Consider the following 25,854-nt stretch of genomic DNA (forward strand, 5'->3'; position numbering starts at 1 on the left):
TTATTTATGGACTCAATCGGTTAAATTCCACATACCTGGTAATTTAAAAGACTGAACTAAATGAGAGGAGTTCCCAAGCCTTACTAAGAGCTGAAATTAGTTTTTATAAAGGTCTTAATAAAGAAAGTAGATAAATGAAAGGCTTTGATTAACGTAAGAGACCAAAAGCTCAGATGTAATGAAAACCATGGTTATCCATTATAAAAAAAAAAACACAGATGGGGTACAGTTATACTGAGAAGAGGAGGCTTCAATTTTTATATATATATATATATATATATATATATAGTGACGCAGTGAGAGATATCCCTGAACTGCCCTTCACCTCCCTGAACTCAAGGGGAGGAAAATGACTGGGGAGAACAGCTGACCGCTATTCGCTTTAGGCTCTAGGGTTAGGGTTTTGTTTTGGTTTTGATGTTCTTTTTTGATTGGAGCACCGTGCACTGTACGAAAATATATCATCACTTTGCAATATCCGCCTTACTGTTGTATCCTGAACCCCGCCTTTCAGAGTCCCAGCACTGGGTATAACCCCCCCCCCCCCATGGTGTCACTAATATATATATATAGATAGATGTTGATTGTTTTACTGTTTGTCTTTTTTGAATAACATCCAAAAAATTCAAATGATTCTATATGTACTATGAAACATCTTCTGTTACTCTCTGGTACAGCTGACATGGATTAATTCACCATGAAGAACAAACTCTTTGCAAACCTTAGACCACACTCCTTCTCACACTCTGTGAACAGCCCTCTCTTGAGAAACACCATCTTGATGGTGTGCTATGCACTGGTGCAAACCTAAGTTCACAAATGAAAATGGCATCTGGAACATGCATTGCATATTTCTACAAAAACAGCAACATGGAAATACAAAAAAATGTATTGCAGTGTTAAATGTACAGCTTTGGTGTTATCTGCTGGCAACTGTTGATAGATTCACATGTTCACATGAATCTATCAAAGGCTTAACATTTCACAATGGTGAGGACAGAACTCTACTGTCTACTCGACTGACAGCTTAAAGGAAATAAAAAATCTCATTCAAGGTCAGTAAATGTACTTAACTTTAGTAATACTGGACATATACATGTTGGCGACATTTCTAGAATGATTGTTTTTTGTTTTGTTTTTCAGTTGAAGCTTGTTGGATCTAGGCAATTTGATAGCATGTAGTACATGCCCTGCATACAGGTTCTGTGAACTGGACTACTTAGCATCATAAAAAATACAGAGGCAAGGCTATTATAATCAAGAAGTCTTTTCAGTGTCGGTATGGAAACAGGGGTCCACCACAAAAAACGTATAAAAGAAAGTAAAAAGCACTGAAGTAACTTCTGTCTGTTGAGTGCCCTAGCTCTTTGAGAGCAGGAAAAGACCATGAAAAAAGACTGGCAACAGCCCCTTTCCTAATGTAGACCCCACTCCCACGCGTAATATCCATGGTATTGTAGTGGGAGCCAGTAATGTCTCTGGCCTCTCTATGCTATTTCAGATAGTTCATGCTCTTCATCAGACCACAGAAGCCACAGATGTGACTGAGGTGACTTTGTTGTCATCGGCCCAAGGCTGGAGGTTCTGCAGGGCATACAGGGAGGAGTTGTGCAGACAGAGAGGGTCCTGCTGCAAGGGCTGACTCAGGGTCTTCTGGAAAGCCTCCTGCTGGAGCTGCAGCATCAGCCGATTTGCCTGCTGCCTTTCGGCTTCGCGCTCCTCTGCGGTCTGCCTCCTGGTATACAAAGAGACATGGAATGAATGTCCTGTACATCTAAGGCTCTTAAAAAAGGTCATACATAAAAATTTTCTTTTTTTTCTTTCTGGTATAAACAAAATATCCTAAGCTATATAAAATGTCCATATTACATATAAATATATCTGTTTGAATTGAAAGAAAATAACTAATCTAAAACACAATACTAACTGATATAATAGCACAGTAATATGTTTTTCAGTGGGCTGTAGGTCCACATTTGGAACATGGCAAAGGCATATATGGTTTTGCTCATACTCATATTATGACTTGTTATTACTATTTTCTTGTAGAAACGTTTACAGCTGGTCAGCACTAGTAGGAGCCTACACAGGGATCATATATAGATACTGGCATGGCAATTCCAGTCTTTTTAAAAACCTACCTGTTTGTTCACATGTTTTAGTACCCTATAAAATCTTTTCTTGGTAATAAATATTCAGGTTTCATATAAAACTTTTGATTTAATTATATTCATCATAAAAAGAGCTGAACCATTTTTACAGGACGATATATACTAATTACAATAATATACTACATCGATTGCTGGAACTCAATGCAAGCATGTCACCTAATTGTGTCAAGACCCAGACCACCTGGTAAGCCAGAAATTGGTTGTTGCATGCACACTAAATATGCCTTCACTGTTTGGAATCAAACACACCCTCACTTCTGACATTTCAAGCATATTGAAATATTAAGAAGCTTCAGTTTCAGAGCAAATATATATTGCATGCACTCAAATCTTTTTGTTTATTGCAGAAAAACTACTGTTGCACTAGTTGCCAAAAAACATTACACGGTGATAGAATTTGAATTGAGTTGTTTGCAAGAACATATAATATAATAAAAAATAATAATTTACTTGACATTATAAACATTTATTTGTTTTAAATATACTGTATTATGGATTTTTACTCATACGAAGTTACCTCTCTCTATGGCTTATTGGATAAGAATCACCAGTTTCCCATTGTGCATATGGCATCTCTAGCAACTATTTCAAATGTCCATTCAAATGTCAACTAGAACTGAAAATAAAACTGCTCAAAATCAATTAAACATGTTTCTTCTTGTGTTCAATCACACACAATCCTGTCTACATACAGAGTCAAGAGTTGAGAAATCATACCTTGCTTGAAATGTAGACCATTGACTATTACAATAGAAAGATCAAACTTAAGATATAGCCACTTATCAGTACATGACTTCATACATTAATACAAAATTAAGTTTTGCTGAATTGATTAGTAAATTAAATAAGATAGAGTATGAGATGAAGCTAAATTTAACTGTAATATGAAGGTTTAATTTTTCATTAATGAAAAAATATATAAGCAAACTGATAATGTATTGATGTTTAAATCTGAGAATAAAATAACGAAACAGTAGACTTTAAATAATTTGTCATTTTCCACAGTAATGAACTCTAAAATAAATATGTGTGTGTGTGGTGTGTGTGTGTGTGCGTGAGTGAGTGTGTGTGTGTGTGTGTGTGTGTGTGTGTGTGCGTGAGTGTGTGTGTGTGTGTGTGTGTGTGAAAATGAGCCATTTATCTATAAGAAAGTCAAATTGAAAATAAACAAACACAAATATTGAATGAAGCCTTACAACAGATAGCAAACATTTACTTCCTGGTTCCCTAAAGAAAATGTCTGGTATTTACAACAACAGCAACAATACTATAAAGGAAAAACAAGGGATAACTACACATTTTACATTCCCGGTTTTGTTTCGTCCTTTATATTAAAGATATATATTACACACTCGTTCACTGTCCCATTCTGCATCACCTGTTGTCAAACATTTCAAATAATGCTGGCTGGAAATCTGTTTTTGGAAGAAAAATCATCAGATCTTTCTGATTTATCTAGACCCATCTTTCATATATGCCATTCATCATCCATTAGCCACACGTTATAGCTAACTGCATTACTGTAATCCAATTTCTCAACATTCATTTGATCACAGCCTCATTAAACATACTGCCAGTACACACATACATCATTCAAATATAGCTTATATATATCTGTAATCAAAATTAAAAACAGAAAACATGTATATGTTGTTTTTCAATCTCATGTAAAATACAAATGCTAAATTATATTAATTAAAATGTTGCTTTACACAGTCAGTTGGAAATATTTGTTATGCATCTCAGTATTCAGCACTGTACATGTTTTTAATGATTTTATTATGCTTTCAATGTGTATTGAGATCTTTCATACGTGACACCTACTCTATTGCGGGAACACATCTGTGTCTATACCCTGTCCCTACTACACTCTCCATCTTATTCATATCTTTGTACATCACATCAGATTCCAGCTGCATTCTCACTAGAGAGATCACGTTACTCTAAGCAATTTTCTTTTGGGCAGTGTGAAATCAAACCCAGTAATATAACTTGGATTTAAATATGTACAAGAAACAACCCAGAAATAACTAATATGTTTTACTAAGCCAGAATATCATATATAGTTTAGTCATTAAGACTACTTTTGTTCTTTTTAAAGTATATATCCTGGACATAGACCCTAAAATTCAGCAGTGTAATATATTCTTTCCCTGGTGAACTATATGTTCCATAATTCAGAACACTAGGCAAATATTTGTTTGGAAAGAAATTCCCAGGCAGTCTTTTAATAGCCCGTGGATTTTTGCTTTGTCGAGTAAAATGGTTTCCTTAAAAAAAAAAGAGAAAACGAAAAAATGAGCATAGCTAAGCAAAAACGTAATATTGTTTTTATTATCAAGAGGGCCTAGGTGATTTCGCAGGGGTGATAATATAATCTCCTTTGTGCTGTGAGCAATGTTTGGGAATTCTCCGTACTTAACTGTTTTCCAGACATTTCCTTGTCCTGGGACTGCAAATATTTCAGAATAAAATCAGATTCTTTACTGAGTGTGTGTGGAATTGATAATTGATGTTATTCTAACTATAAAACAAAACAATAGAAACTTAGCCCACAATTAAGAATTTCTTAAATCAACTTTTATTAAGTGATTAGTAATGAACCCATCCAAATAAATAACGTGGATGATTACAAGAAACATATTGATTCTATATCATGGATACAGTTCACGGGGAAAGGTTCATTCATGGCTTGATGATATGGAATAAGATACATTCTAACTAATCATTGACAATCATGTCCTTGTATGTTTTAAGTATTAGTTTAACATAGACTACGCAATTTAACAAAAAGTAGGTGGAGTAGCAAACACTAACAGCATGAAAGGAAATTAAAATGGATATAGACTGTTGTCCGCACACACATGGAAAATTCAATTAAGTCTTAATAAATGTAAGGTATTGCAGGCAACATGAATGTACATTGTAAATATTAACATGAAGAGGCAACCAATTAATAAATGTAAAGTGTTTATATTGACTCTTCAATGTCCACTTCTAGACTGCTTAAGGCAGTGATAACGATAGCCAAAAAAAGCTGTAAAATGTGTTGAATTCAAATGAGGACAGGCAACCATGTAAAATACTTCTATGACTATAATACTGCATTCAGTTTTGTTTACTATACAAAAATGCTGCTGTATAAAGAGTTCAAACAAAAACAACCAGAATTATTTCCAGATTATTTGTCACACAAAGATAACAGAACTTCATCTCTTTAGCCTGGAACACAGAAGACTTTGAGAGGAAATGATTCCGGGATGCATAATCCTGAAAAGAATTGACAAAGTTAACCCAAACAGCTACTTAGAGCTCAAAAAGGAAATGTGGATAAGAGGACACGTGGAAAAGGATGACAGATGAATATGTAGCTTTCAATTTATGTATCCTATGTGTTATTACGGGCTATGTCTTTTTTTTCTTCAAAATATTGTGCTCTAGATGGAAAGTTTGAAGGCTTTATACACACACAAAGCCAACATGACATCAGAAGGAAACCTGAGTGAGTGCTGTTCTGGCTAATCTGAATGGGCTTTCACTAAATGACAGTCCAAAGCAGTAGGGATAGTATGCATTATACTGACAACTCTCAATAAAGACACACTTCATTATAGTTCTCACCACAGACAGACAATACTGTGAACAAGTTTCTACTCACCAGTGTTTTTATATCAAATTATAGGATTCTTATGTATATTTATTAAAAATAATTTAGCATTTTAATAAGATACGGTAGTATTTGTCAAGAAGAGAAACAGAGTTTTAGAATGACTACAATAGCCATAACAAAGTCCACATATGAACCCCACTGGAACTATTCAGGATTGTCAGAAAGCTGAGAAAATCAAGAGCTCTAGTGCAGACCAATTACTGAGTGTACAAAAAGTAGTCTTGTAAAATATGTCAAAATAAATAATCCAGACACACACAGATAGCGTGATCAAAAGAGTACAATCTTTGTGATGCACCAAAGATGGATATGCAGAATAGTGTGTGTTTGGGGGAACTGTAGTATTACATCAGCTGTTATTTTGTTTTGCATTAGTTATTTGTTTAATTTGACTAATTCATAATGTATCCTACTTTGTTTATGCCCGAAAAATGCTAAATGCAATACATGCTTATAGTACTGCACATGGATATATATCATAAATCCTAAAAATTTGGCTTAAGGCAGGTATGTTACAGTTACATGGAAACTGAAGTAGTAGTGTTACTTTTTTTTTTCACTCTGTACCCATCTGGCCTCTGAATCTGGGACTCCTTTATACTAAAAGTTTTGAAGACCTAGACTACTGGCTTCCAAATCAAAAAGATGGGCAGAATGGCTTCCAGTTATTTGTAATTTATGGTACTGTGGTATTTATGTTCTAATGAGACAAACTGATAACTTTATGTGTGTGTGGGTGTTAAATAATAATAATAATAATAATAATAATAATAATAATAATGTATTTCCTAATTATGATTGTCCGAAAATGTCACACATTAATAGAAAGCAAAATTCACAGAATTTAAAAGTTCTTGCTCTTATATAATTATGTATCTAACTGGACAGGTCACCCAGTTCTTTATTTGTAGAAAAACTTTCACATAGACCATAGAACCTTTGCAGACAACTTAAAATAAGTTCCTTGGAGTGTTTTACATATGACTAAGAAAGTGAAGGCAGGACTACAGCAACAAGAAGCATTTTTATCCCAGACATATAATAAATACTCCATGTTAAATTAAACCTACCGCCATTTAGTCCTCCTGTTCTGGAACCAGGTCTTGACTTGTGCATCAGTCATCTTCAGTGCTTTGGCCAGAGTGGCCCGTTCCGCAGATGCCAGGTACTTCTGCCGGTGGAAGCGCTTCTCGAGTTCACAGATCTGCACCCGGCTGAAAGATGTCCTGGGCTTTTTCCTCTTAGGGGGCGTCCGATTTTGATAGGGATGACCAATCCTCCGAGTCACTGAGAACGGTGATAGGGCAGCTGCCAGGGAGAGGAATGAATACAAAACCTTTATAGTTCAAATCTGACAGAGTAGCCCTTATCACGGAGGCTGTAAAGATGAAGACTTGATTTTCTTGATCTGGTACATAGACATAGGTGCCCCAAAATATAGAGAGAGTGCCAATTTGTCCCCCTCAATCATAGGCATCTGCCCCACTTTAGGAAAGGCGTGATCATTCATTGACATCGCTTACGAGGTGTACGGGTGTACCCAACCAACCCCCCCACCCCTGCACTGGACAACTCTATAGTACCCCCCCGCTCAACAGCTTGTCAGCACCCCACCTCCACTGTTAGACTCATCATGAATGTCCCCCCCTTCTGAAATCAAAGTTACACCACTGATCTATTATGATTTTGATTAAAAAAAGAAAAGAAAAAAAAAGTACACAATTATAATTATATGCTTGGATGAAACAGTAATTTTATTGAAATGAAACTAATTAAATTGATCAGGAATGAGTACACTGAAGTGGGAATAACTAGGTTTATGCAGATCTACTTGGCTTGGGTCTCAGCATTTAAAAGAGCTTGCATCACATCACAGTTGTGAAAAAAATATCCCTGTCACCTGAAAATTACATCAGAGAGAAAGCAGCCTTAAAGAAACATCCTTACACAACTGCAAGCTACATGTATTGATAGTGGCTGGGATGCTGGACAGTAGTTTACATATCTAGGGTTATTTCTCAAGCAGCTGTGAGACCGACTGCAGATTAAAGGCCAAACACCTGCTGTGATGATTGTGGAGGAATTAAAACCCTCACATTTAATAACTTGTGAGGATGTGAGCAAAGGAAATAAAAAATGGCAAACACCTGAACTGAACAGTTGTATTAACATGTGAAAACGTACAATTGTATAGATGTTATTATTAATTGAATTTATTTATTCATGAGAAGGTGTAGTTAATCTTCAAAACAAACATTTTTGTATTTGCTGTAACAATGTTATATAGCAAAATATATCTGATCTATCATACAAATTACATTTTCTCTTTAAAAATTTGAGTTAGTCTGCAAGTTACTAAACTGTTAATACTATAAGTTAATATGTTGTGTTAAGGGTATCTCTTACTGTATAATTTAGGCAAGAGGACCATGAAACAAAGCTGAGCAAAGCAAAACTGAGCTGACACTTTTCACACAACCTATTAACTTATAGTATTAATTTGGCATGGTAAGACTTACAATTTAAAGATAACTTGTATTTTTTATAATAAATATGTTTTTAACTTATAAACTTATAAATCATACCTGTAAGTGAAATAAATATTTATCTGTGTTAAATTTAACAATGAACCCCCTTTCTCACCATCTATAACTCTAATTGACCTATAGTAGCAAAACTGTGTTGTGTTTTCATGCTAGTTAAATGTAGCAAAACTATTAAAAACAAGTGTATATCCTGAGAAACATGCAAAACTAGCATTTAAGTGTCTCAAAACATCATTGGTAACTACAGAATTTCAAAAAACAGATAATTCTGTGAAGGAAATGACATTTACACAAGGTAAGGCTCTATGATTGTCTGGTTTCTCATATGTGATTTACATATATTTTTAACACAGCTATTATAATATTTTAAGAATTAAGTTAAAAAAAAAGATAAACAAAAATTGAAATCTAAAGCACAGTGCTAGACAGAAAAATATTTGAGAACATATGACATTCAATCATAGTAACATACAGAAATAATTACAATGTAAAAAATATGACCACCATCTTCACCAGCTTATAGTGTAATGTGAAATGCTCTTTGTTTATTTGGTTTGCCAACTCAGCCTTTATTCCAGAGAAGCCATCAGAATGTGCCCCCCTCCCCCTCTTTTGTTTTGTTTCGTACAAATATTCTTCCAGACTATCGTCTCTGGGAGGCAAGGCACTGGCCAACTCACCCAGGGAAACTTTAAACTCACCTGGGCAGCCACCCTTGAGAAATGGGAAGTCCAAAAGTGGACTGTCTCCAAAAGCAAGATCTGGGTAATAGTGTTTGGCTAAAGCTTCCACAGAACCCCAGGTGGATGCTCTGCAGATCTCCCCTTCTGGAACAGAGTGAAGGCTAGCCAGGGATGTAGCCACTGTTCTCGCAGAGTGGCCTCCGACTTGTCCTTCCACAGTCTGATCCGCTGAAGCATAAAAGAGTGAGATACAGTCAGCCACCCACCAGGAGCTCTGTGGTTTGGATCATGGCTCCAACAGACCCGACTGATTGCATGGCATGAGGTGGACTGATCTGTGAATGCTCAGTGTCATGCTAAAAATTGACTATAGGGTAGACCAAATAAAGAACTGTATCAGAAATTACAAACCTGCAATTTAATTTATCGCCGGACCCTACTTTCTTCAACGTATCAATAAAAAATACAATAGGGAATGAGTTTGTAATTTCCAGCTCGAGGGTTGGGCGAAGTTTTGGTTTGGTCTACACCTCTTTAATATGTATCATACAGCCTGTATGTAAACACAGCTGTGTTGCTTAAGAGAATATATATGAACAGGTGTAGCTGAAAGTATTCACACCCTTCATTTCAGTGATTCAATGTGCTTTATCAATACTGTTTATTATACCTACTTATTTATCAATGCTATCTTTTTAGATTTTTTGGAGCACAGCTGGGCCTGGAGAAATCTGTAAAGATTCTAGTTGACTGAATACATGGGTTGTATACACTTTGGACTGCCCCTCCACTGATTTCTACAGAGTAACAGTCAAACACGGACATACTCCATGTTTATCTTTACATGTATACTTTAATTGTGTGGATATTCACATGCTTGTTCAATGTTCTTTGTTGGGAATTTATAAAACCAATGAAACCAATAAAACTTGTATTGCATAGCAGTTGGATCCATTTTGGGCTTTAAGAGCTGCAGGCTCTTATATAAGCCACGTGCTTTATATTTGAAGCTTGTTACCTAATCTAAAGTAAATTGGCTGAGACAGATGCATGATTCATTGGCACAGTTAGTTCAAGAGCCTGCAGGAGTATTATCTGCTTCTTAGTAACATATGGAACACAATGTTGTACATTTTCAAAACTAAGTAATGCATCTGAAAAGATGAAAGATTAAGCTCTGGAAAAGCATTGCTTTATATGAGATGGATATTACTGATATTTATCACTTCTAAGAGCTACTACTCTTACATCTACCAATACAACAATAAATAATTGCTCTAATATAGAGAATACGTATCTCTCAGTTTCTTATTTTCTTTTTTCCTGACACTGCTTCCTTATATTTAGTAACACTGTTTCTCTTGATTCATTGTCATTGGAAGATCATCACGAATTGTCTGCAGTTACAATTACCTTGTATAACAATTATCATTGTGTTACAATTACCTTCATGTGAAAATTAGAATCCTAATAGGTTGTGCTGAATTCTGCTGATGATGATATGAAGCCACAAGGAGCAATGGGAGACAAGTGTATGATAAGAGGAACGATGTATTTGCTGTTTAAGTAGAGCACTAGGAGCTACAAGGCATGGAAGAACATCTGTGATTGTGCCCCTAAGGAACATCTGCATTGTAATGACAAATTGATGCTTTGTTAGTCTGAATGCAGTTCTATCACATTCAATGAAAGTAATACAAGTTTATCTCTGCTAAAGATGCTTTAGGGGTTGATACAAAATAAGAAACTCTTTTGGCACTTAAATCAACATTATTAAATGTATACTGTGACACCAGATGCTGTGCAATATTCTCCTGAGCCTAGAACTAAAAGTATTTGTTGACCCCAGCTTTTAAAGAATATAAGCATGAGACATGCCATTGACCAAAAGTTAAAACAAATTAAAGACAGTCCACATCCTGGTCACATGTCATTATTAACTTTTCTGATGTGTAAAATATGGAGATCAAGGAGTTCAAGAAATGAAAGAAGTCCTAAAACATTTTAGTAAAAGAAAGGGAAAATTCAACATTATTCCTGAACATCATTAAAATAGTGAAACCAAATCTCTGATAAGGGGAAGCAGCAGCATTTCCTAGCAGAAAAGTAAAACAGTGAAACATGAAACAAATGTTAACATATAAATATGTAAAAACAAACATCTGCTTATCAGACTAAAACAACTGATGAATCACCAGTACAATTTTAGAAACAAGCAGGATCTGCCATCCATTTGGATTTTCACCTTCTCACACGAATCTTCTATTTAAGGTTATATGGGTAAATATGGATAGAGTTTCAATGACAGCTTGGCCAAAACAGGCACGTTCATGTAACTTAAGTTATACACAGCAATATATAACTGAAATCAAAACTTTGATCCACCCACAAACTGCTTACGAAATTGTACCCTGTTGTGTTTTGATTTATAAAGAGTGGAAACAATAAATAAAACCATGACAGCAAATCTAGTAAAGGGAGTTTAGTGATAAAACATCACTAAACATTGGGATAAAACCCAATAAGCACAAGCATGATTACAGTTACTTCTTCTCAGAGAATTTAAATATATCTACTCATTTATATTTTGTCTATTTTATGAATTATTACAATTAAGATTTGTTCCTTTTTAATCCCATGTACCAAATATCAATATGTGATAAATATAATGTATCCTTGAAAACAAATGTGAGTGCACATACCTGTAGACAACAGGTGGAAAACAAGATTGAAATGGATCTTACCAAAAAGAAAAAGGAGTAACAAAAAATCACTTAAGTAAATTATTAACACAAAATAATAATAATGATATATTAAAATAAGTAAGTGGCCATAATGTTTTACAAATATAGAAAGAAATCTGAAGTAAAAATAATGAATTACAATTATGAAGATGATGATTATTTTATTAACAACAACAACAAACACAAAAACAACGATACTTTGAATCTTCTTTTGATTAAAGAATGCAATTTTAGGAATATTAATTTATGATGGACAAACAAGTTTGTTAGCTGCTGAGAAGTGCCTCTTATAACTTATATAAAAAATGAAGGGAACACTTAACATTGATTTCTGAACATGGAGTGTTCCCTTAATTTTATTGAACAGTGTACATTGAAAATAAACATAAACAAATAAATACTAGTGGGAAACCTGAATTATAATAAAATTCTTAGCTAATGAAAGAACATCAAAAGACAAAGCTGAACCCAACTTATCCTTACATAACATATTATTTCACCAAGAATCTGCTGTACTCTGAAATGTCTTTGATATCTGAGTACTCTTGCTCACAAGGGGAGGAAATGCACACTTAGAAATGAATCACTTATTAGTACGCCATTATCACACGCCCAAACGAGCATTAACACCACAGTATTGTGTTTAACAGGAAATAAAGCCCCTCTCTCCAAATCACTTTGGGACTTCACAAAGAGAATACTAAACGATCCTTATAAGTAATAAAATTTAGTATCAGCATATCAAAAAATAAATGCCGCCTCAGAGAAATTTCAGCCTATAACAAAATCATTTATACTTAATAACACTTTTCTGCGACAGGATTTTCTTCCCCCACTGCGAATATTACCTTTGGTGCAATCTAATAAATATATCTGTAAAAGATTCAAAAGGGGATATTGAATAATACCAGCAACATCTATTGCTATTTATTATACAGTCAGATGGATCCCAGCTTTATGAAACTGCCACTCTGTTATCAATCTGAAATGAATGTGGAAGGAAACTGCCAAAGAGCTCCATGAAAATGAAGTGATTTCGAACAATCTGAAGGGGTTCAAATTTTATAAAGCACATACTTCTGCATATTTATATGATTTAAGGTCATAGAAAGGTTGTATTTTGCAGGAATATGGACATATACATAAAATTCACAGCATTTAATTTAATATACATTGAATCATGCCATAGTGCAGTCTCATGGACAATGAGCTTCACACCAGGAGCAATCTCCATGACCCTCTCCAGACCCAAGAAAGGCAATGTGGTTTCAGTTAATGGACATACCAGAGCAAAGGCAATGTACAGCGACCCTGACTCAACAATTGTTATAAAGTTGCCCTATCTGCAAAGTTCAGATAGGCATAACATACACCTCAGTCAATCAATATCACAGATACTATATGATATTCTGTGTATCCAGTTTAACCTCAAATGCTCTATTTCCCACATCCTGAGAACAAATAGGAAAATCACCAAAATAATTGAGTTAATCTGTAGTCCTCCAGTTATTGATAGGCACATTGCATTCAGCCATATCATACCCCAACAATTAACATAACTTGATAAGATTCTCGACACATAGGCCTATATGCTCTCACCAGGAAACTTACATAGTGTCCTTTTTTGTGTCCTGCGTTTATGGGATCACTTTATATTAATCAAATTTTTGATGCAGTAAAAGAATATTTGTGTTTATCAAGATGCAGGCATTTTCATTTGAAGTACTTGCCTATCCAGACCTGACTCACCTTTGTGAATACTAAAGTAATGTGTCTCCTTAGATCACAGGACCACTGCTTTCTGAGATGATAAACCCCCAAGCTGTGTTAGTGGAGAAGACAAGCTTGTTTGTACATTACTCAACTCTGAAAACTGCTGAAGAGTCAATTAAAACAAAGTATACGATTTCAGCATTTTAATTCCTATTCAGATATGTCAGTGCTGTGGTTAAGAGGGCCAATTCTAGCTTTCTCTGTGTGCATGCTGTGACACTTGTGGTAAATGTCAGAAATGGAACTTAATATGAACCCCCCAAAAAATCATTTAAACAGTTTAGACCTTTTTTAGTGTTTATCAAAATGCTTTTCAGATTACTGTATATGTATCTATTTGTCTGTCTATCTATGTAGTCACCCATCAAGGCATCTTATACATCTGTCTGCTTTTTTCTTATAAATAGCGGAGACATACCTATTTCAGGAATTAACTAAAGATAGAACCTATTTTACAAATGCCCCTCAGTGACTATGAATATTGTTGATAAGCATATTTATATTTAAACATATTTTCAGTGTGTATCACTTGATACAGCAATCCCTACACTGAATAATTTATGAGAAAAACCCAGCATTGTGAATTTTTAATGACGAAAGATCTGTATTATTCTTCATTTCTGTAAATATATATGATATCAACGTTAACTCACATTTCGCAAACTAAATTAGATACGTTCTAGTTGTTGAAAAACAAAAAGGAATAAGTAATATCTCAGTCCCATACCAAATTAAAACTTTCACCTTACAATTCTAGTAGCCTACTTGATGGTGTTTTTTTGCTTGGCGGAGGATCTCTCGTTCTACCTAAAGAATACCTGCCATCAGAAATTGTCACTTTCAATTTGTGAATGATACACAACCTGTGTCACTGGCAACATGGACCAAAGGTTGTCATTAGGCCTATTAGACATGGAGAAAAGAGAAGACATTATAGTTTGAAACAAACAAACACACAAACTAAATATTGTATAAGAAACAATCTGATTGATAAGATCCACAAAAATTCAGAACAAAAAAGTTTATGTGATGTTGAAAATGTGTTTTACTGATGCTAAACATAGTATAAAGTGTATTTTTTAAGATAGACTATTAGGTATTCTGAATTAATTTTAGTCTGTGGTATCCACTGAAGAGACAGTAAGATTTAAAACAGCAGAAACAGTTAAATTAGTTTCAAGGTATTTTTGGGGGGTTAGTTGATTGTTTTCGAACTAACTTATACACAGCTAAATATGACTATGTACAGCTGTTATATAAGGCACTAGTGCTGAATAAAGTGGCCCTCTTGTGGCTAAAGCTTTTTCTTTTCTTCTTGTTTTTTTTTCTCATTCATTTCTTTGTTACCTGAAATTCTTTGTAATACTGCGATAACTCAAACTTTGTACAGTGAAGCCTGCATTAAAATGCTTTAAACTACCAAATTGTACAGATTCTCATAACTCATAAAAAGCATATGCTAACAGATTAGGCTAATTGCACTAGCCATTCAGAGTACATTCAAAGAGTATAGGTTTTGCCCTTTGGGGGGCACCACATAATCTTTGTGATATCAGTTCCAAAATATTTTCGCATGTGTATACATTTATATAGAACTGTTAAATGTGTCCCTTTGCCTGTAGATGGAAATATATACGCCAACTGGGGATTTTTATAAAATGTATAATCAGTTGCGCTTACATACAGTATGCGGTATAGATTGGAAGTTATAAGCATTAGACTACATACAGTAACTTTAATTACTTCCAAATTTCCATATGAAAGTATGAGCTTAGACCTCCCAGGGATCATGTCACAGATGACTCTAAGTGAGGTTCCTCACTGGGTAGCATTCAATTGGTTGAGCTTTGTCAGGGTTGGGTGGGCTTGAGCCAAGTGCCTTACCAGGTGCCTGTGGGCCTTCAGCATTATCAGAGGGACCTGCATTAATACGCTCAATAACAATCTTGTAGTGTGAAAATAAGCAAATGGCTTTGGCTGTCCAAGCTGCCTTCACCCCAGTGTTAATTTCGTCAACAAAAACTATGACTACAAATATTCGTCAGCGACCTATTTTGTGACTAAATGAAAATTAAATGCATGACTAATGGACATAAATTACAGTATTTTGCAAAGCGGACGGTTAGGGAGCTGTTTTATGGTCCAATCATAATCATGCATGCCTTGACTTGCGTTTGTTTAGTGCAACAATTCGCAGTTCTGCTCCACCAATGGGATCGGTGGGATTCTGCATATCTGCAGAGAACTGTGGAAATCTGCCCAACAGAACGCGACCTGATTGTACCCAAGCGTGTGTTTCGCTAAACATTGAACACGCTTGATGTGGTTTAATGTATTTAGCTTAACGTGAAATTGATACAGATTGTGTGAAGTTAAACGCCTGTTCTTTTGTACACTGCTCAAAAAAATTAAGGGAACACTTAAATACACATTGGATCTCGATGAACGAAATATATTAAAGATCAAAATCTTTACTGTACATTGTGTAATTTGTTGAGAACAAAATGACGTAACAACGGTCAGTGGAAACCAAAATCACCAACCGATTGAGGGCTGGATTCAAACTCACACCGAATATCAAAGTAAACAATTGAAATCACAGGCTGTTCCAAATTGCGTGAATTTCATCATAATGTGACTCAGTAGTGTGTATGGCCCCCACGTGCCTGTATGCACTCCCAACAATGTCTGGGCATGCTCCTGATGAGACGGCGGATGGTGTCCTGAGGGATCTCCTCCCAGACCTGGATCAGGGCATCAGTTGAGCTCCTGGACAGTCTGTGGTGCTACTTGGCAGCGTCGGATGCACCGATACATAACGTCCCAAAGGTTCTCAATTGGATTCAGGTCTGGGGAACATGAGGGCCAGTCAATGGCATCAATGCCTTTTTCATCCAGGAACAGCCTACACACTCTGGCCACATGAGGCCAGGCATTGTCCTGCACCAGGAGGAACCCAGGGCCCACTGCACCAGTGTAAGGTCTGACGATGGGTCTGAGGATTTCATCCCGGTACCTAACAGCGGTCTGGGTCCCGTTGGTTAGCACGTGGAGGTCTGTGCGACCATCCAAGGATATGCCTCCCCAGACTATCACTCACCCACCACCAAACTGGTCATGCTGGATGATGTTGCAGGCAGCATAACGTTCACCACGAAGTCTCCAGACTCTTTCACGTCTGTCACATGTGCTCAGTGTGAACCTGCTCTCATCTGTGAAGAGAACGGGGCGCCAATGGCGGACCTGCCAATTCTGGTGTTCTCTGGCAAATGCCAATCGCGCTGCATGCTGCAGGGCTGTGAGCACAGGTCCCACTAGAGGACGTCGGGCCCTCATGCCACCCTCATGGAGTCTGTTTCTGACAGTTTGGACATGCACACCAATAGCCCGTTGGAGGTCATTTTGTAGGGCTCTGGCAGTGCTCCTCCTGTTCCTCCTCGCACACAAAGGAACAGATACCGGTCCTTCTGCTGGGTTGATGCCCTTCTACGGCCCTGTCCAGCTCTCCTTGTGTAACGGCCTGTCTCTTGTTATCTCCTCCATGCTCTTGAGACTGTACTGGGAGACACAGCAATCCTTCTTGCGATGGCACATATAGATGTGCCATCCTGGAGGAGCTGGACTACCCGTGCAACCTGAATGGGCTGCAGGTACCACCTCATGCTACCAGTAGTGACAAGGACACTAGCAAAATGCAAAACTAGAGAAGAATCAGTCAGGAAGTATAAGGAGAGAGCAATTGTCTGTGGCCACCACCTGCAAAACCATTCCCTTTTTGGGCGTTGTCTTGCTGTTGCCTATCCAGTGCACCTGTTGTCACTTTCATTTGCACCAAAACACAATCGCTTAGGCTTCCTAATTGGACAGATTTGATATCCCTGAAGTTTAATTGACTTTGTGTTATACTGTGATGATTACGTGTTCCCTTAATTTTGTAATATCTGAATAGGAGCAGTGTATATAGGACTTGTAAGTGCGGGTCTTGTAATTAGTAAAGTTTGGATCCAAGTACAGTAAGCCAAGTTTAGCACTTACAGCATTAAGTGCAATTCACTCTTGGCTACAGTAGGGCTTAACAATATGCTTATGCTTTTAATTGCTTATGTTTTAATCACTTTAAACATGCAATATTTTGTATATCAGCGGGGGAAGTCTTTGAAAATGAAATGTTAATGCAAAAGCCATTTGAAATGTTAAAATTGTCAGCGAATGTGCATACTGGAATATAAAAATACAAATGTCATGATTATATTTGCATTTTGACCTAAATAACGCGTGCATAAATGGAAACGGAAAATGCAATTGTGGGATTACATTTGCATTTGAATAAAGTCCACTATATTCTTTCATACTGTTATTGTAACTCTAACTCTATTTCAAGAGTGACTTCAAACTTAAAGAAAAAAAAAAGGAATTACAGAAATTGGTGACCATGAAGTTTACAATAGCGGTTTGTAACTACATTTCATGTTTTGCATCCATCCACTAATTGATGTAAACATCTGGCATCAGACATAATGCATAATGGTGATAATGAAGTAAAAAAATACATGGACTAAAATGTGACTAAAACTAGACTATAATGACAGGAGTTTTCGTTGACTAGTATTAACTAAAACAAAAGATTAAATGACTAAAATGTGACTAAAACTGATTCGTATTTTAGTCAAAATAGTAAGACTAAAACTAAATGTTAAAAAAGCTGCCAAAATTAACACTGCTTCACCCCCCTCATGTTGAGCGCAGGAGTTGTGGTGGTGAAGCAAGCAATTCCAATTTCTCTAACTTGCATAAAGCCTGGGAAAAGGGGTATAGAGAGGGGGGGAAATGTGTCTGATTTCAAATTCAGAGTTGCTATTTTTCAACTTTTCAATATCAGGCAGAAATTGTCCTTGAGAATCTTATCATATAAGGTACATGTTACGGTTTGCAGACACGTAGCTTTGACCATCATGTTTCCCAAATCCCACCCCAGCCAATGTCAGAAAGACTGCCTGTCATGTTCTGCTGTGGTTTGCAGAAGGTTCAATGAAAAGTCCATTCCTGGATGGCACCACAATCCATACTACTTTGTTGCCTGAGAACTGAGGGCGAAATATGTAAGCATTCTAAAAGGCAGACGTGCATGACAACATCAGTGTTGATAACAGCTGATGACTGACATTGCCTGTGGTAAGGTGGGGTTTTGCAACTCTGTGCTATGAATGTAGGTTTCAACACAAAAAGAAAATACCACAAAGTGTTTTTCTTATTATTTTCCATTGTTGGTTTTGGGCATCTAAAAACACACAACGGGGTTTCCCCCAGAAATTTGCATAGGCATGGTGGTCGGTTTCAGACTTGTTGACATGGGGGTGGTGGGTGCTAGCGGATTGTCGACCTGGGGGGTGCCCTATAGCGTTTTAACAACGTATCCTAACAGTGAAGTCGTCTTGTAAATATATTGCTTTTCAACATGGCGATTTGTCGAGTGCAATCTGTAGTTTAATTATTATTATTATTTATGTTATAGACGTCTTGTCATCATAATTTTAGAGTTATGTTTGAAATGAAAATAAGCTATATTGACTGGGATATTTTACACACACACATGTCATAAATAGCTCAATTATAATAATTATGGTCATGATGATAAAAATGGTTTTGTAATGTTGAATGCTACTGGGGGGTGCCTGCGGATTGTCGATGTGGAGTGGGGGGGCTAGCGAATTGTCGACCAGGGGGTGACGGTGGGGGAAATCTCTTTCAAAAGAGTTGGCCTAAATATAGCTGTGGAAGACCCTGCACATTGAAGTTTGATTTTCGAACTGGAAGAGAACCCTGTTAAAAACCATCACCAGAATTTTTCCGTGCCTTGGAGGATGACTTCTGAAATACATCAGAATCCCATTGGCCCTTTTCAAGGTCTGTCAGCTCTTATGAAATGCCTATTCTTGGGATAGCATTCTGTAGACTTCTGTAGGCCCAGATTAAATCACAATTACAACACAAATACCAATCACAAACTATAAATCTGTAACATCACAGCAGGTTTCCACTGTGTAGAAACAAGAATTCTATCTTTAAGGTTTGTAATTTGCAGTTCGTGGGCAGGTCGATGTTTTCATTTCACCCAGGCCTTAGGCTGTCTCTGGCTTATCTCTAGTTTTTACATCTAGCAGTCAGGTGTTTATTGTGACACTGGAATAACTCATGATAAGCACATTGTATCTTGTGGTATGTCTTTTAACTCATGTCGTGTAAAATTTTTTTGAACAAAACTAAAGTCTCCTAATATGCAACCATTCCATGTACTAAAATAGATTATACAAATATAAAAATAATAATTATTATGATCGTAAAAACCCCAAAACTGAATATTGTTAAATTGCATTTTGCAATTAAAAAAATATAATAATCATAATATTCATTAATCCTAAATAAATGCCTATACTTATCAGAGAATTGAATAGACTTTATCCAATAATTTGCTAGACAGAACAATATTATTTTTATTTTACATAATTGTGTACTGATAAAAAAAAAAAAAAAATCAGTGGTTGTTATTCACAAACTTTGGCTAGGTAGCTGTAACAGGTGTGTGTTTACTTAAATATTCCCCTCTTGGTTTTACAGTCACTTCATTATTATCAGAATCACAATGCTAGTATTAGCTGCTTCAAGGTGCTCAGTTACCCATGATAGTATCTATTTGAGCCAAGCCATCTTTTAAAGGTCAAAGGGCTGGCACACTAATATTATTTTTGGCACAGAAATATACACAATCTGGGCAGGTTTGCTGAATCAGGTTTCTTGAATGCATCCAACTGCCTGAATTTGTGTTGATTGCTCCAACAGAGAAAAATGTAGGAATGAAGGAGTAACATCACGGGTGCACAGGTTTTAACCATTAATTATAATGGAAAAACAAACAAAAACTGCCCTTTGTTGCTATAAAAGTAATCAAATGAGTGGCAGTGAAAGGTTTAACTCAAGTGTAGTTTTCTGTAGGCCGAATCAGTGTTCAACAAACTCTGAAAAGCTATCATTGATAAATATGTCAACTTTAAGGAACACTATCTTTTAAACTTAAGAAAGCAGCAAATCATTCCAATACAATTGTTAAAACACTTGTATGTATGTTTATTTTTTCAGTCTAATGAATACTCTATTTTCTTTTCATTATTTTTTATATTATTATTATACAATTAATATTAATCTCATGTGTTACTACAGGTACCATCATGTGTTTCATCCCCACTGGTATGCAATCTTACACTGTAGCCAAGCCATGAACACCATGGTAGGAACCTAGTACATACTTGATCACAATCCCTGATTTAAATAGTTTAAAAATATTTAATTGTGTCGTCATATGTCAGGTTGTACACAAACACAGCTGAATAATGATTACACATGCATTGGTTCAGAAGTAACCTTTAAGTATTGCTCAACATGTTTGATGTTAGCCATATTTGAAACAGGTGCACAATTCCCTCTCTCTCCTTATACATAAGCTCGGCTGTACTAAGTCTACCACCAAAGCAATCTTCACAAATTGCAGCAGATGGTATATTAACCTCAGGCAGACCAGCACTGAAATAATAAAATAAATTACCTGACACTAGTTATTGCTAATCACTCCAAGATATTATGCTCATTTTAATCACGACTATGAGAAAGAGGTCCAATTGTATTCATGTATAATAAATGCAACAACTATTTGACTATCAGTGGAAATGAAATGGATAGCCTATGTATATTTGTATTGTGTGTGTGTGTGCGTGTTTGTGTAGTAGATACTTTTATATAAAAGCTAGGAAATGTGTTTCCAATACGCATTCATCTAAGGTTGTTCAGTTCCGCCCTAAAAAATATTCCAAGTACCCTATGCAATTCGAAATATCCACCATTCGCACAACAGAGAAAAACATAACACGTTTATTCTTGTTAGCAAGAGATAGCACGCATGCTACAATATATTATTCACTAATCAGAAACTTCAGTTTCTCTATAAAAACACAAACACACTTAATATTATCAACGAATGTATCCCTATAGCGTTTTAACAATCTATCCTAACAGTGAAGTCGTCTTGTAAATATATTGCTTTTCAACATGGCGCTTTGTCGAGTGTAATCTGTAGTTTAATTATTATTATTGTTATTATTTATGTTATAGATGTCTTGACATCATAACATTTTATCTATAAGCTATATTGACTGGAATATTTTACACTCACACACGTCATAAATAGCTCAATTATAATAATTATGGTCATGATGGTAAAAATGGTTTTGTAATGTTGAATGCTACATAATTAAAATAAAGGAGGAAAGTCGAATCTTGAAATGACCTAGAAGACCAAACACAACATGTTATCTATGCATCTGGGAATCGCATATTACCAATCCAATGTTTGATGGCGGGATTTTGGTTGATACGGGATTCTTCTTCCTAATACAAACCCATCATTAAACACAGTAATTAAGTTCTGATTTCGTCTGGACAATTGTAAGATAACACTGTAATAAATGGATCACATATTAAGGGGATAATAAGTATTATAAGACGGCGAAGGTTATTATTATAATCACTATGTATTTGCAAAGCCCCATTTTTTGCACTATTATTCAGTAATTGTAATACTGGCTATGTTTCCAAGTTTTAAAAAATGTGAATGTCCGTAAAACGCAATTTTTCCTTTATAACGTTCTAAATCTACAAACATTTACCTCCAATGTTTTGAAATTGTACACAAAATACATTACTGATACTGACATATTATGCATATATTTTTTTCACGATCTGTATTCAATACATACTATTTATAATTTTAGATGCTTTATAATATGAAAATGATCTAGTCCAGGACCAAGTCAACCCAACCTTAAATTAAACACAACAGTTTACTTCATGGCAATTTTGCATTATGCGGGAGGAAGATTCTGGAGAGAAAAAAAGTTTTCGAATTCTAATTTGTAATTGGTAGTTGAAAGTTTTACATTTAATACTGGGGTAAAATAATAAATAATAAATACCTAGGCCTACTACAATTAGATAAATTACATTAATGTGTGTATAGATAGATAGATAGATAGATAGATAGAGATATACATGTATTACTACTACTACTACTACTAATAATAATAATAATAATAATAATAATAATAATAATAATAATAATAATAATAATAATTAAATAACCTTAGCTAAAACTCGGACCAAATCAAACTTGGATTAAACCAACAAAATAAAATAATTATTATGAAACTTAAATGAAATACAAATCTTGATAAAGGTTTATTTTTCTTACTGAAACAAACCCGCGTTCTTATAATTTGCCATTCACTGGTGTGAAGTTTTGATTTGGTGGGAGCCCCAGAGACAGATTTAAAAAACGATTTGAGTTTTCATACAAAACTATATAAAGTGGCCAATATTTGCGTAACACTTTACATAACAGTTGCTGTTCCAATAACTTACTTATTTGTAAACTTTGGAATTATCTCATAATAAAGTACAACAGGCAAATTATAATAGCCTACGAATGCATCTCAAAGAGCTAAAAAAAAAAGTAAATGAGTTAGATGCCTATGGTAGGCCTGTTGTTATTATTCATTAGTAGTAGTAGTAATACTATTAATAGATCATGCTTCACACCGACGTGTTATCATCAGACTTATCACTTTCATTAACAAAATTAATGTTTTACAAACTGTCAGCTAGTGCTTTTATGTATTCTGTGTTCTCAATGATGGATGTGTGTGTATGTCAAACTAGAGCTAACACATGTTTTGTTAATATTACTACTAATACTAATTAAATATGATATCGTACAGCCTATGTAAATTACTGAAATCTAAAATATTGGTGTCCTGACCTCCTCTCGTTTGTAAACGTTCATATGTTTCTTCTTCTTCTTTTTATTATTAATTATTATTATTATTATTATTATTATTATTATTATTACTATTGTTGTTGTTAGTAGTATTGTTGTTGTTATTATTACTCTAGGATTTTATATATACTTAATATCAAGTTCAACAATTAAGCAATATTTTCTAATCGTGGACAAAAACATGTTTGTGCGTATGTATATTATTAATAATCAAAATAATAATAATAATAATAATAATAATAATAAAATAACTAGTATATAATGTATATAATAGGCAATATACAGATATATCGTTATAGGCTTAATTGTGTCCCTTATCAACACTGTTGTTTATTTTATTCTCATTTTCATTACATTAAACGGCAAGCTTACTAGAATGAGACTTCTCTCTCCCTCTATTTTTATCGGTGTTTAAGAGTAAACAAGTTAAACAAAACAAAAAAATACCATTTCACTTAGGTTTGATGTCGGTCACAGCATATTCGGTCGATAAATGTTTGTAAAAGTAACAGAATTAAAAGCAGCCTTCACAATAACATCCGGTAAAGCACAAATCTACCAAATAGCCTATTCAGCAACTATAAGTGCAATGAGATTTTTTTTTTTTTTTTTGTAAGTAAGCTATTGAAAACACAGCTATAAGTAAAATAGGACAATACAATTATTTACAATAAAATCAATAATAATTATGTTTTTAAAATAAATAATTAAATACACGTCGTTTGTGTGTGATATATAACACATCACAACTTTATATAGCCTACTCAAATTGGCCAACGTCTGGGTTAGTATCGAAGATGCCACGTAATCAGTGTTTCCAATGTTACAGAATATTCCTAGACAAATCTTTTTATTAATTAATCTTCTTCACCTTGGAACAGACATTGATATCAGGTTACTGAATCTCTTTAATGACCTTAATCACTTTTGTTTATTCAATAGTCAACATAACTAGGTTTCACATATTATGTAGATGAATGCTTTTAATTAATCGATTTTTTTCTTTTTTTCTTAACAGTGATACTTAAAAAAATGTAGTATATTAGTCTTGAACAGGCCTGCAAATATCACCAATATCAGGACTTATATATATATTGATCGGTCACAAAATACGACTTGCAAAGCCTACCAATTAACACTTCCCTACACAACATTTCTGATATTCAGACAAAAAGCAAAATCAGAAGTTGATAAGAGATGAAACCAGGCATACACAGAACAAGTATTATGTATGCTGTATTTCGCAAATAAATAAATACATTTTCGAAAACAACTCACCTGTCAGTCTGTCTTTTGCAAACCTCCTACTGCTCTCCATCCAAGGGAAGGTAAAGTTAGCCACGTTACCCATGCTGGGTACTGTTGGTACTGTAGGCATACCGGCTGAGATGCCAGGCGGATGAGTAGGGGGAGCTGGATGGGACGTCGGTGGCATGGGTCTGTGGGCTGGCACCCGAATTACACCTCCAGCACTCCCGGGATTTACGTTAACGTTCATATTCATGCTTACATTCATGTTCATGTTGACATTGTAAGAGCCTGCCAGTCCTGCCGCCATGGAACAGGCCGGGTTGTAGACGCTGTTGTAGCCATTGGCATACACGTTGGAGGCCAGCTGGTAATCCGGTTCGCTGGTTCGGTTTGGCAGCATGCAGCTGCTCGGTTGGTCCGTGTTGTTCAGGATCTGATCAATTCCAAAACTGATAGGTTCGTGCTGCTGATGGTTTTGATTCACTTCTTCAATCCCAGTGTGTTCCATTGTTATTCTTAGTCTGTGTATTTCAAATTACTTCAGAAATCATACACGTTTTTCTCTTGACTCAAAGTTCTCGTTAAGAGAAGTTAGACGATGTTTTTCCTTTTATGGGAGTCGTATACCACCAATGATTTCTGTTTTACGGCCATAAGGAGCACTGCAAAAATACAATGAAGCAAAACTCACTGCACATAATCCATCCTGATAAATTATATTGTCGTGTCCATTACTGAACACCAATATCCATTCTCGGCATGTATGGTCTTCAGAGTCAGCATTTTCAAGAAAACAAAATGCCTATAGAAACAGATCATTAAAGTTCTCGGAATAAAACACGCCTGAAAAAAGAAAATAAAAATCCGTAAAAGAAGACTGCCAAGTTGAGAGGTTAAAATCTCTTCTGTACTGCAGTGTTTGCATGAATGCAACAATCACTTGATCTCTACTGTAAACGTAGAAGATAATTACTGGTTGTGTGGAACTCCATAATATGAAATGAAGATGCAAAATAACCAGCTTTTTTTTTCTTTCTATTAATATTAATTGGGGAAAGCGGCAATTGCTCTCCTTTAGAGCTTCTCAAACATATTTTGAGCAGGTGAGATGCCCTTTCTGCCAAAACCCCGGGATT

The 25,854-nt window shown here is 35.4% G+C and overlaps 1 protein-coding gene across 2 annotated transcripts; it reads right to left on the minus strand.

The window, feature by feature from the left end:
• Positions 1-548: 548 nt before the first annotated feature.
• On the minus strand, positions 549-25,790 carry tlx2 (T cell leukemia homeobox 2). Of its 2 annotated transcripts, XM_066719695.1 has the most exons (4): positions 24,746-25,790; positions 9,089-9,298; positions 6,912-7,149; positions 549-1,735 (listed from the first exon to the last, which is right to left on the minus strand). In XM_066719695.1, exons 1-4 carry the CDS (start codon positions 25,224-25,226, stop codon positions 1,519-1,521), a joined length of 1,146 nt encoding a protein of 381 aa, XP_066575792.1. In that variant the 5' UTR covers positions 25,227-25,790; the 3' UTR covers positions 549-1,518. The 2 variants fall into 2 exon arrangements, with proteins under 2 accessions (XP_066575792.1, XP_066575793.1); XM_066719696.1 differs by lacking the exon at positions 9,089-9,298.
• Positions 25,791-25,854: the final 64 nt, after the last annotated feature.

This window comes from Amia ocellicauda, chromosome 13 (genome assembly GCF_036373705.1).
Source record: "Amia ocellicauda isolate fAmiCal2 chromosome 13, fAmiCal2.hap1, whole genome shotgun sequence".
Taxonomy (NCBI): domain Eukaryota; kingdom Metazoa; phylum Chordata; class Actinopteri; order Amiiformes; family Amiidae; genus Amia; species Amia ocellicauda.